Source organism: Bos mutus, unplaced genomic scaffold, assembly GCF_027580195.1.
Source record: "Bos mutus isolate GX-2022 unplaced genomic scaffold, NWIPB_WYAK_1.1 CTG227, whole genome shotgun sequence".
Taxonomy (NCBI): domain Eukaryota; kingdom Metazoa; phylum Chordata; class Mammalia; order Artiodactyla; family Bovidae; genus Bos; species Bos mutus.
This window is the reverse complement of record NW_027219731.1, coordinates 94663-107796: the sequence shown is the minus strand read 5'-3', so window position 1 is coordinate 107796 and position 13134 is coordinate 94663. Positions and strand designations below refer to the sequence as shown.

The 13134-nt window shown below is 42.2% G+C and overlaps 2 protein-coding genes across 10 annotated transcripts in view; one reads left to right on the top strand and one right to left on the bottom strand.

The window, feature by feature from the left end:
- The window catches only part of LOC102279819 (protein SSX3), a gene marked incomplete at its 3' end in the record, with an annotated part of 173840 nt that overhangs the window by 66060 nt on the left and 94646 nt on the right, over positions 1 to 13134 (top strand). The window contains exon 6 of the mRNA XM_070366869.1: positions 5127 to 5186. Within this exon, the coding sequence (XP_070222970.1) occupies positions 5127 to 5186 (60 nt within the window). The remainder of the gene's footprint in view (positions 1 to 5126; positions 5187 to 13134) is intronic.
- Positions 1034 to 13134, bottom strand: part of ZNF182 (zinc finger protein 182) — a 33196-nt gene continuing 21095 nt past the window's right edge. For 5 of the 9 annotated variants that reach the window (XM_070366873.1, XM_070366877.1, XM_070366879.1 and 2 more), the window contains exon 6: positions 1034 to 12635. In XM_070366873.1, the coding sequence (XP_070222974.1) occupies positions 11005 to 12635 (1631 nt within the window). In that variant the 3' untranslated portion in view covers positions 1034 to 11004. The remainder of the gene's footprint in view (positions 12636 to 13134) is intronic. The other 4 variants (XM_070366875.1, XM_070366874.1, XM_070366870.1 and 1 more) reach the window with 2 other exon arrangements.

The following is a 13134-nucleotide window of genomic DNA, read 5'->3' as shown; positions in this document are numbered from 1 at the left end:
TGCTTTCTAAAGGACTTGCGTCCCTGTCCAGCGTTATGTGCGGCTGTGACAAGGATTGTTTGTGTGATTCTCATTCCATTCAGAACTGTCACAGATCAGCTGCTTCACTCTCAGCCTCAAATGCTTCTCTGTTCCAAACAATGCCCCAATGTGGGGATCTGATCCCTGCTTCAGTTCCTCTCACACACAGCCACCCCCTGCCAGGTGCAGGTCCAGTCCTGCTCACTCTCATCTCTTTCCCACCTCCTTCCTTCATCCTACCAAATTTTGCATGGGTCTGTGTATGCTTTTCTGGCAACCAGGTACTCGTGCCCACTCTCAGATGGTGTTCTGTAATATCTTCTGTGTCTGAAAGTGTATTCGTGATGTATCCATGGAGAGAGGTGTATCCCAGGTCCACCTACTCCTCCGCCATCTTGTTCTCCCTATTTCCCCACCTCCAAACACAACCACACCATGGGGTTACAGCTTCAACATATGAATTTGTTGAGGGACATAAACAGTCAGTCCATAACAACCATGAAAACAATGCAGTAGTTATTTTAAATCAGGAAATTTAACATCAGTAACATATGTTATCTCATTTGTTTTCACCAATTCTGGTCCTGGATCTAATCTAGGATCACACGTTGCATTAATAATCATGTCTTTTTTTGACACTATAAAACTTCTAGAGGAAAACATAGGCAGAACACTCTCTGACATAAATCACAGCAATATCTTTTCAATCTATCTCCCAGAATAAATTATATAAAAGCAAAAATAAACAATTAGGACCTACTTAAACTCAAAAGCTTTTGCAGAGGAAAAGAAATAATAAACAAAATCTATCTACAGACTAGGAGTAAATATTTGAAAATATCTAACTGACAAAATTTACAAATAGTCCATGATACATAACAGCATCAAAACAACCCAATCAAAAAATGGGCAGAAGACCTAAATAGACATTTCTCCAAAGAAGACATATAGATGGCCAAGAGGCACATGAAAAGATGTTCAACATTGCTAATTATTAAATAAATGCAAGTCAAAACTACAATAAGATATCACCTCACACCAGTCAAAATGGCTATCATCCAAAAATCTACAAACAATAAATGATGGAGAGAGTGTGGAGAGAAGGGAACCATCATACACTGTTGGTGGGAATGTAAATTGGTACAGCCACTATGGAAAACAGTGTGGAGGTTCCTTAAAAACTAAAAATAGGGTTGCCATACGACCCTGCAGTCCCACTGCTGGGCATGTATCTGGAGAAAAACATGATCTGAAAGGATACATGCACCCCAGTGTTAATAGTAGCACTGTTAACAGTAGCCAAGACATGGACACAGTCTAAATGTCCATTGGCAGAGGAATGGATAAAGATGTGGTACATACATACAATAGAATGTTACTCAGCCATTAAAAAGAATGAAGTAATGTCATTTGCAGCAACATGGATGGACCCAGAGACTGTCACACTGAGTGAAGTTAGAGAAGGAGAAAATGACATCCCTTATATATGGAATCTAAAAAGTGATACAGTTGAACTTATTTACAAAACAGAAACAGATTCACAGACTTAGAAAACAACCTTATGGTTGCCAGGGGAGGTCAAGCAGAGCGATAGTTAGGGAGTTTGGGATGGACATGTACACACTGCTGTATTTAAAATGGATAACCAACAAGGACCTACATGGAACTATGTTCAATGTTACATGGCAGCCTGGATGAGAGGGGAGTTCGGGGGAGAATGGATACATGTTTATGTATGGCTGAGTCCCTTTGCTGTTCGCCTAAAACTATTCCAACATTGTTTGTTAATTAGCAATGCCTCAGAACAAAATATAGTTTTTTTGGTCAAGGGAAAAAATCTGGCCACAAAGTGGTAGAAGCACACAACAGCTTTAAAATAATGCTTTGAAAGAATACAGGCAAGAGGATGTCCTCATAGCTGAAGACCTTCCAGGTGTTGAGGTCCTTTAATGGACCGGAACCTGGTGGTCCAGAGTTGACAATAAGAAAGTAAAAGAGAGAGAGAGGCTGATATCCCCTGGTTTACGCAGAACCCAATAAAGCTCTTGGCACAGGGCTTGCGTCGCTCACAAAGGCACCAGGTGCCCTCTTGAGGGGTGATGGCACAGTGTGCCTTCTCGAGAGGGTCTTAGAAGCCTGGGCAGGAGAGTGAGCACAACAGGTTCCTACACTCCAGAGAATTAGCCAGAGAGAGAGAGAGAGGGAAAGAAAGAAAGACACAGGGACCCAAGCTCTGATGGAACAAGGATGTTTAATTCAACATAATGTGGGTATATATACTGTCTTACAAGGTAGCATTGTTCAGCAAAGATAAAGATCAAAAGTTCAGACTTACAAATTATCAAGGAAACATAAGGCAATCCATATCAAAGAGAGAGGGTTGTAAATAATCACTTTTACTGTATGGTTCATAAAAAGGAAGAGGGTTGTAAATAGTTACTTATCACTGTATGGAAAAACTAACGAAGGAAATGCATGTATTCCTCAGCCCCAGGAGCGGTTTGCCACTCCACTTAATTCCTGAATATTCAGGAATTAATAAGGAACAAAGGATTCATGACAGATCCAAAACAGCACACAGGAAGCCTCCTGGTAAATGCTTCCTGACATCCAGGAACCACGCCAATCAGAAGGGGAGAAGGACAAGGAAACTCCAGTGTGAGGGGTGTCTAAGAGGGGACTTATATGTCAAGGTAGAAAGTCTCTGTGTAAGCGCCCTAAGGAGCACAAGTGCTTTGGGATCTTTTATAGACCTAGAATTTATCTTTTCAAATGGCTACCTAATGTTGTCTGTAATTTTGAGGAGTATACAAAGCAGGCAGGCTCTAAATGGCTAAAAGTCTGCTTATTGGAGCTATATTTAAAACAAATGCACGTGTAAAAATTTGAGTTTGGCACCAGCAACTTTTCAGCTAAGGGTATTGGCCTGCTGTGAAAAAGTAAACAATATAGGGCTAGTATACTTGGGCCGTCTTTGTCTCATGTATGTAACAGCTCATCCCCCGGTCCCATGTTGTTTTGCAACCTGAGTTGTATGTTAGTTTTTTTTCTTAAGATTTATTTATTTATGGTTGTGCTGGGTCTTTGTTGCAGTATACAGGCTTCTCGTTGCAGTGGCTTCTCTTGTTGTAGAACACAGGCTGTAGGCATGTGGACTTCAGTAGTTACAGCACAGGGGCTCAGTAATTGTGGTTCATGGGCCCTAGAACTGGCTTAGTAGTTGTGGTGCATGGGGCTTTGGTTGCTCTGTGGCATGTGGGAACTTCCCAGACCAGGGATTGAACCAGTGTCCTCTGCATTGGCAGGTGGATTCTCAACCACCAGGAAAGCCCCTGTATGTTATTTCTTAACACATGAGTTTGGAGTCAGTGCAAAGCATCCTCAAGACCCAGAATTCTATAAAGACACAAACTGAGATTTCAAAGCCCCTTCAAAGCCAGTCTGCCAATTTAGTAGGGAAACCCAAGAGAATCGATCAGGAAAGAAGATTTTTATTTGTTCAATCTGTTTAGTCAGTAGAGTGATATGACCTCTATGGTGTATATCCCTGACTTTCAGTAAAACTTGGTGTTATCTACTCATATGTAGAGAGATGTATTGGCAAGTATGCAGGACCCCACCCTCATCCTCAGACAAGCAACCAATAAGTAATTTAGGGCTATGTGGTTATCTAACACCATGGCTCCTAAACTATGGTAAGATTCAGTCAAGAGTTCCAGTTCATGGATGGCTAGTTTAATTTATGTGGACATAGATCTCTCTGGTCTTTTCATTGTTATGTGATGTCCCAAATGTATACTGTTTCTACTGCCCCCAAAACCAGTGATCCTAGAGTGGTTAGTATAAGAGGGACTCTGTGGAAAGCTCATTTGCAGTGATGGAGAGTGGTAGCTAGCATGATCTGTGGAGGCAAGTCCACGTGGAACTGGGGATGAGAGCAGCAAACTGCCTTTAAGAGCCAAAAATATTATTGAAGCAGACTAAAGCTTGATGCATCTCCCAAACAGGGCTACCATTTGAATTAGATGTGTCTGGGGCTCTGGAAAGGATGGGTTGGGCACCATGGCAGAGACAACAAAAAGAGAGAGTACCCCTAGGATTCTGTTTCCAGCTCTGGAAGGGAGCAGAAATCCAACATACCCCCATAGAACAACAGCTCCTAGCAGCATGCACAGCGTTTCTCCAGGTAGAGCCTCTTACAAAGTAACAGCATCATGAGAAAAACTCCCCTTCCTATCCAGGAGTGGATTGAGAGTATGTTCCATTGACCCACCTCTGTCATGGCTTAACACCCCTACTTTGACTAAGTGGCATGCCTATTCACAGCAAAGAAGCACCCTGTCAGTCAGCCCACTCTCCTTAGATTGCAGGTGCTACTAGGCCACGTAGAGTATGTAGATCCTCCAGATGTCCTCATCCCTATTCCTGTGGTAACCCCTGCAGCTTATAAAGTGGGAGTGGGGGAAATTCAAGCTGATGCCTAATATACAGTTGCCTGGAAACAAGAAATAAGATTTTTTTTCCAGAGAAAAAATTTATTTTTCAAAAAGATACATGAATTATACTTTTTAAATTTTTTAAATTGAAGGATAATTGCTTTACAGAATTTTGTTTTCTGTCAAACATCAACAAGAATCACCCATGTCCCCTCCCTCCCCATCCCACCCTTCTAGATTGTCACAGAGCCCCTGTTTGAGTTCCCCGAGTCATACAGCAAATTCCCATTAGTTATGTATTTTACGATTGGTGTCATTAAGTGGATATTAACACACATGATATTGGTTTAATTTGCTGGTGATAAGAGGGCAATACAGTTGAGTATAGTAAAAATAGATTCCTTGGCCTTGCCCCAGACTAAATCATATGCTCCTTGGGAAGTGTTCAGTGGGCTGAACTCAGAGCAGTTCAGCTGGTGATCACTCATGATGCCTGGCCATTAGTCCTTTGCATTGACAATTGGGCTGTTCTAAAGGGGTTAACTCTATGACTTGAACAATGAAAAGCTGAGGGGTAGATAATCATGAATAAGCCCTTGTGGAGTCAGGATATATGAAGACATTTGGGCTCACCTGCAAGAGCCTGAGTCCATGTTTACTGTCTTCCAGATCCCAGCTCGCAAGGCACTGACACTCCTTGGCAATCAGGAAGCTGATTCCCTAGCTCAGGTATGTGACCTAGTAACTGACCCTTCAGTAGATACAACTGATTGAGTGCACAGGAAAAGCCATTACCATAGCATCCAGGTGGAATGCTATATTGCCAAAGATGCTGGATTGCCCTTGAAATGCAGTGACTTGGTTAATGCAGTAACAGCATGTCCTGTGTGTTCTATGCAATGTCCAAGGCAGCTGTCAAAGGGGTCTGGGGCCATCCACTGGAGTTCCCAAGTGGTGAGGGATTGGCAAGTTGATAATAGACTCCCTCCCTCTGAGAAAGGGTTCTAAAATGCCTTGGTTTGTGTGGACACTGCGTCTGGCCTAACCCAAGCTTTCCTGTCACTGCACAAACCAGGCTGCCACCATTAAGGGATTAAGAGAAACTGAGTGAGTACCAAATAAATACCGTCATCGACTAGACAGTGATCAGGTGTCTCATTTCAAAGGTCACAATGTGAAAGACTGGGCAAAAGATCATGACACTGAATGGAGATTTCATCTCCTCTATAACAGGGCTGGTAGACAGCATGCAATGTTAAAGCAGCAGATTAAATTGTTAACCAAAGGTAAAACCACTTTGACTGTGTAGAACAAAGTACTGCCCCAGGCTTCAGTAAATTTGAATGACCAACCAGTAGGGCCTATAGCCCTATATGCCAGACTGGGGACCCCTGCCAAGATACCCAGCACTTCCCCTGGCCACCCTCTGTATACAGGGGCTGGTTTGTGAAGCAACATCATCCTTGGATGATGAGGAAAAGATATGTGGGATCTTATTACCTCTGAAGTGCTAAACATATTCAGGAGTGAAATGTTCTCATCCCTTTTAGACCCTGGAGTGGGTATTTGTTTTCTCACATTTCAAGGGAAATGCGCAGCCTTTGCCAAGATAAAATTGAGCAGCTTTGTTGTGTAGCCACTGAAACTGGCCCTTCCTCAGTCTTCAGAGGGCCCCAAGCCCAGGCAGGTGCCTTAAATCCTGAATCATGTCCTCTTATCAGGGTATCAAGTTACCAAACCAGACTTAATCTTCATGTTTGGGAAAGAAGAGCACAAAGAAAAATCTAAAATTGCATAGGTGAATGAGAACTAGAAAGATTGGGGATAATGGATGGTGGATGGAAGATTCCAGCTAGTGAGGAAGAGGTTCCTTTGCTAGTGAGGAAGAGGTTCCTTTGCTAGTGAGGAAAAGGTTCCTTTGACGTGCCACAGACATGCCAACAGTATTCCTCAAAGGAAAAGAGGTAGGACATGGACAGGAGTTCTTTAGATTAAAGGACCTCTCCATGAATCTTCCCCTACTCTTTGCTTAGCTTTGAGAAAGAACCCTGGGACTTCCCTGCTGGTCCAGTGGTTAAGAGTCCATCTTCCAAAGCAGGAGACTCAGGTTCAGTCCCTGGTTGGGGAATTAAGATCTCTCATGCTGTGGGGCCGGAGAAGGCACTGGCACCCCACTCCAGTACTCTTGCCTGGAAAATCCCATGGACGGAGGAGCCTGGTAGACTGCAGTCCATGGGGTAGCTAAGAGTCGGACATGACTGAGCGACTTCACTTTTACTTTTCACTTTCAGGCATTGTAGAAGGAAATGGCAACCCACTCCAGTGTTCTTGCCTGGAGAATCCCAGGGACAGAGGAGCCTAGTGGGTTGCTGTCTATGGGGTCGCACAGAGTCGGACACGACTGAAGTGACTTAGCAGCAGCAGTACCACGCTGTGGGGCAACTAAGCCTTCATGCCACAACTATGTAGCCTGTGTGCTCTGGAGCACATGTGCTGCAGCAAAGACCCAGTGCAACCAAAATTTTAAAAATAATATAAAATCAACATATAAAAATAAAAAAGAACACTGCCTGCCTGCCATGTCCTCAGGATGTTATCCTTGCCTCCTCAGGCTGAAATGAACTTTTCTCGATCATTCTCCCCTTCCCTGGCCAAAATTTTTACTTTCCCTCTCTCCAGTTGTCATCAATTCCTTTCCTTACACAGACACTTAAAGAGCTGTCCTTACCTTTGTGACTTTCATTTCTACTTCTCTCACCCTTGTGAGAAACCTCAAGGTGTTTTTCTCCCTGTGTTTTAGTCAGATTCCACCCCATCCAAATTTAAACTTTCAAGGACTTCCATTATATGGCCCGATTGCTTGTTTCTCTCTGTTCCCCAAAATTGAAACTGTGGTGTCAGTTTTCTAGTTGTTTGCTGCCAGTACAAAGATAAACACTTTCTGTAATTTCAGCTTATATTTAGCAAGTGTGCTAAATTCACTTATTCAGAATGTATCCGTAGGTCCTTTGGGATTTTCTGTGTGTACATGTCACCTGCAGACACTGAGAGTTTTATTTATTCCTTTCCAGTCATTACTCCTTTTTCTTGCTTTATTTCACTGCCCAAGGCCTCCAGTACATTGTTGAATAGGAGTGGGCATAGCAGGTATCTTGTCTCAAGACAAGTTTTTACCATATCACCATTAAGTCTTTGCGATTTCTTTTAATGCACCCTTTATCAGACTTAAGGTAAGTTCTCTTCTAGTCCTAGTTTGTTAATTTATATTTGGAAAGGGTGTTGAGTTTTATGAGATCCTTTCTCTACATCTATAGAGGTCATTATATTTTTCTCCTTTATTAATTACATTATCAACTTTACTGTCAGAGTTTTTTCATAATTCCTTGATGTTTATATTAATTAAATCTGTAGTGATATCCACTATATCATTTCTGATTTGAAAATTTATGTTTTCCTTTTTTTTTCCTCCCTTGATCAGCCCAGGGTTTCTCATTTTATTAATCTTTTCAAAGAATTTGATTTTCTCTATTGCTTCATTACGTCTGAAGGACAAGAAAACAAATGTGATGGAGGAATCTCCTAAGAAGTGTTAAGCATAGGTAGTAAGTACACTAGGAGCTTGAAATATGAGCAGATGTGTGAAGTACAGGTGATGACTAAGCAAGCAGCTTTTGAGACGCAGGCAGAATTCCTAAGATGTGTTAAATATAGTCAGCAAGTAAGTTAATAGCTTGTAGGATGCATTAAAGAGAATAGATGAAATCTATTGAAGAAACAAGAGTTACTGAAATATAGGAATGTGAATATCAAGTCGATTTGGGGAAGGTGTCAGGGATACACTTGTCAGAGGGCCTTGCCCTCTCTGCATGTCGTTGACATGGAGGAACTGTTCATTGAGCTGTGTGTCCTGATCATAGGCTGCTCCCATCCGATATACCTGTGGTCACCAGTGGGGGGCCTGGGGAAGCTTCTGAGACCACCTCCCACTTCTTCCCCTCAGTTCTCATCAACACGAGCTTCTGCATCACTGAGACTGAGACCCTACAGCCCAACTCCACAGATCCCCCTCACTCACCACACATACCACCTGGCACTCGCCTGGTCTGGTGGTCTGCCACACGTTGCCCACCCACACTCTTCCTCTATGCACTTACTAAACACTCAGCCCCATTTTGCCATGAGCCTGACTGCCTTTCACTCTGCCCCATTCACCACTGTCACACCCACTGTGCCTCATATTATTCCCAATTTACTCCACTTGGTCCACATTTCCAATATCCACCCTCTGTCTGCTCAAACTATTCACTCCCATTCTCCCTGGCATTGCTTACATTCAACTGTTTCTTCTCCAGTAACTCACTCTATTGCATACTTCCATTTCTCTGCCCTGCCCTGTTCACCCCCACTCTGCCCCTCATCGACCCATTCCCATACTCAGCCCTTCATCATCTTTCCTCCAATTCCATTCCATTTATCCACATTCTGCTGTTCATCCCCACTCCTTTGCCTCTGGGTCCCTGCCTCACTCACCTCTGATTACCTACACAGCCCATCACATCAGATTGCCACCTGGGCTCCAGGAAGCAGGAGTCCAAAATCAACCTCAAGCAGCAAGACCTGACCACCCCTCCCCATCCCACTTAAGGGTGACCTTTGATGGGCCAGAAAACCCCAAGACTATTTTTCTATCAGTAGGAGGATGAAGTTCCTTCTGTTTTTTAATTTTATTGAAGTATAATTGATTTACAATGTTGTGTTAATTTCTGCATAGCTAAGTGCTACATATTCTTTTTCATATTCTTTTCAGTCATGGTTTATTACAGGATATTGAATATAGTTCCCTGTGCTATGAAGTTGGACCTTGTTGTTTATCCATGCTAAATTTAAGTTTGCATCTACTAACCCCAAACTCCCAGTCCATCCCTCCCCTCCCTCTTCTCCTTGGCAACCCCAAGTCTGTTCTCTGTGTCTGTGAGTCTGTTTTGTATGTACGTGCTCAGTTGTGTCCAACTCTCTGAAACCCCAGGGACTGCAGCCCACCAGGTTCCTCTGTCCATGGGATTTTCCAGGCAAGAATACTGGAGTGGGTTGCCACTTCCTACTCCAGGGGATCTTCCCAACCCAGGGATCAAACCTGTGTCTCCTGCACTGGCAGGTAGATTCTTTATCACTGAGCCACCTGGGAAGCCCTAAGCTCCACCTTCAGCATATCTATATTTAAATGTTATGAAATCCTGTATTTGGAATCTGACTTCCTTTGAACAGTAACAGAACAAAACATGTTGTTTAAAAGTTATTTTTTGAGAAGGTAATACATCCACATAGTGTAATTTTCAAAAGTTGTCTCACTCCCAATTCTTTCCCTCAAGCCACCCACTTCCCCATCCCTTTCCCAGAGGTAATCAGGGTTCCCAGCTTCTTGCGTATCTTTCCAGAGATAGTTTATGCATATACACTCAATTATGTATTTACCATTTATTCTTTTTATATACAAATGGCAGCATAGTATTCTCACTATCCTGCACCTTGCTTTTCTCACCCAATAATGTATGTTGGATATCATCCCACATCACTATACAAATGGTGTCCAAGTTTTCTTGATCTATTCTTTTTTGTCTACCTGAAAGGTTGCTGTATGAACATGTCAGGGTTTCAGGAGCCATGTGGAAAGCTTCTAACCTTTTGTTTTCACAAACAGTACATCACTGAATACCTCTATATGTCCATCTTTTGGTACATGCATGAGTATATACAGTCCTAGAAGTGGAACTGCTGGCTCAAAAGCCATGTGTATTTTTGGTTTTGATTCTTTGGAATCATTCCTCCTTGAGTAAGTTTTCCTGGACTTGCTGTTTGCTGGAAGTTCATGTAGGGGAAGAAAAGGGGCCATGTTCTAGGCAGATCAGAGCTTTTCCAACTGGAATTTTTTTTCCCATTTGGTAGTTCTTTCAGACTTCTCCAGAGACAGTAAAGAGGGGCAGCTGTTGGGTTCTTCACAAGAACACTCCCTTCTCTTTCCCCAACCCCTACCAACTGCTCCTCTCACAAGTATAGACTACTTTCTGCAAATATGGCTTGTCTGAGTACTTCCTTGTTGAGGCCCCTCCCTGTCTCTCCTGAGACTTCCATATGGGTTGAGGAAACGTCCCACCTGCCCATGCTCTGTTACCGCTGTTACGTATCTATATGGTCTTGCACTTAGGGAATAGCCTAAAACTTGGCTAAGAGTCCTTACCAGTGCTATCTCACATCTGCAGCCTTGACCACTCCTCTCTAGCCTTTGAAATCTCCTTGCACTGGTGCTTGATTTCCTCTGCCTCTGGCAGCCCTCTCATCTGTTTTCAGCTATTTCCTAATTTTGTCAGATACAAAGTCCTTCCTTTTCTCCTTGTAGCTTCTGGGTGAAGACTGAGATGAAAAGAAAAAAAAAAAAAAAAAGAATGACTTTACTCCTTATATTTAAACCAGAAGTCAGAATATACTTTTTAAATGTTTAATTAAATGGACAAAAATGTCCTTCAGTGAACACAAATGCACCATCAACTTTCTAATGTGCAATGAGCTTGGACTTCCAAGAATGGCCTTTCCCATGGGCTTTCTTTCCTGTATGCGTTCTCTGATGTACAATAAGATTTGATTTTTGAGTAAAGGCTTTCCCACATTCTGCACACTTATAGGGTTTCTCTCCAGTATGAGTTCTCTGATGAACAGTGAATGTTGATTTTTCTCTGAAGGCTTTGCCACACTCAGTGCATGCATAGGGTTTCTCTCCTGTGTGTGTTCGCTGATGTATTATGAGCTGTGACTTCTGGCTGAAAGCTTTCCAACATACAGGACATTCATAGGGTTTCTCTCCTGTATGAATTCGCTGATGTATAATGAGCTTCGACTTTTCTCTGAAGGCTTTGCCACATTCATTGCATTTATAGGGTTTTTCTTCTGTATGTGTTCTTTGATGTATAATGAGATAAGATTTCTGGGAAAATGCTTTTTCACATTCATTGCATTCATAGGGCTTCTCTCCTGTATGACCTCTCTGGTGTAGCATGAGATAGGATTTCTGAGAGAACGCTTTCTCACATTCATTACATTCAAAGGGTTTCTCTCCTGAATGAGTTCTTTGATGTACACCAAGGTTTGACTTTTGGGTGAAGGTTTTCCCACACACATCACATTCATAGGGTTTCTCCCCTGTATGAGTTCGCTGATGCACAATGAGGGTTGACTTCTCGTTGAAAGACTTCCCACATTCCATACATTTATGAGGTTTCTCTCCCGTATGAGTTCGCTGATGTATAATGAGAGTTGACTTATCACTGAAAGTTTTCTTACACTCATTACATTCATGGGGTTTCTTTCCTGTATGAGTACTATGATGTATAATTAGATCAAGCTTCTGTATGAAAGATTCCCCACATTTGGTGCATTCATAAGTTTTTTCTCCTGTGTGGGTTTTCTGATGGACAATGAGGTTTGACTTCTGAGTGAAGGCTTTTCCACATTCATTACATTCATAAGGTTTCTCTCCTGTATGAGTCCTGTAATGTATAATGACAGTAGATTTTTCTCTGAAAGCTTTTCCACATTCTGGACACTCAAAGGGTCGCTCTCCTGTATGAGTTCTCAGGTGTATAATGAGCTGAGATTTTTGGCTAAAAGCTTTTCCACATTCTGTACATCCAAAGGGTTTCTCTCCTGTATGAGTTCTCCAATGTACAATGAGGTGTGACTTCTTGCTGAAAGTTTTCCTACAGGCAGTACATTCAAAGGGTTTCTCTCCATTTTTAATTCTCTGATGTAGACTAAGACCCTTCTTTTGCCTGAGGGTCTTCCCACACTCTTTATATCCATAAGGTTTCACTCTGGGAGTTGTTTTCTCATACTCAGTATGGAAGAATAATTTTGCACATTCATTATCATATTTCTTTCCCACAGAACTTCTACTATATAAGTCTAAATTATCAACCATATTATATCCAAATGATTCATATTTCTGGGGCCTTTGTATTGAAGCAAAAAGATTTGTACTCAGATAAAGTATGTTTCCAAGTTCATTATAGTCAAGGCCACTCTTACTTGTAATTGTTTTCTTGTCAGGGAATCCAACTTGCATCAAATATTTATCTTGGTCATCCTGATGCTGTCTCTCAATCTGTTCATCAACCTGGCAGGCTTCTTCTAGAAAGAAGTACAATAAACCACCTTTATACTTTGACATTATGGAACGGACCTTCTTTAGAAATGTTTTGCCACATGAAAGCTAATACTGATATGTCATTTTATCAGAGTTCCTGGAGAAAGAATCTTGACCATCAAATCCTGTTCTTTTACTTAACTCCCACTTGCTAGCCTTTTTGTTACCAAGAACAGTCTTATCCTAACACTTCAGTCTTTTTTACTTCTACTTTTATATCACTCTGGGGACCTTATCACCCTTTTTCTTCATTTATCATATGAACTCTTTTAACTATTCCTGATATACTATTGCTGTTGCTGTTAAGTCGCTTCAGTCGTGTCCGACTCTGCAACCCCACAGACAGCAGCCCACCAGGCTCCCCTGTCCCTGGGATTCTCCAGGCAAGAACACTGGAGTGGGTTGCCATTCCCTTCTCCAATGCATGAAGGGAAAAGTGAAAATGAAGTTGCTCAGTTGTATCCGACTCTTAGTGACCCCATG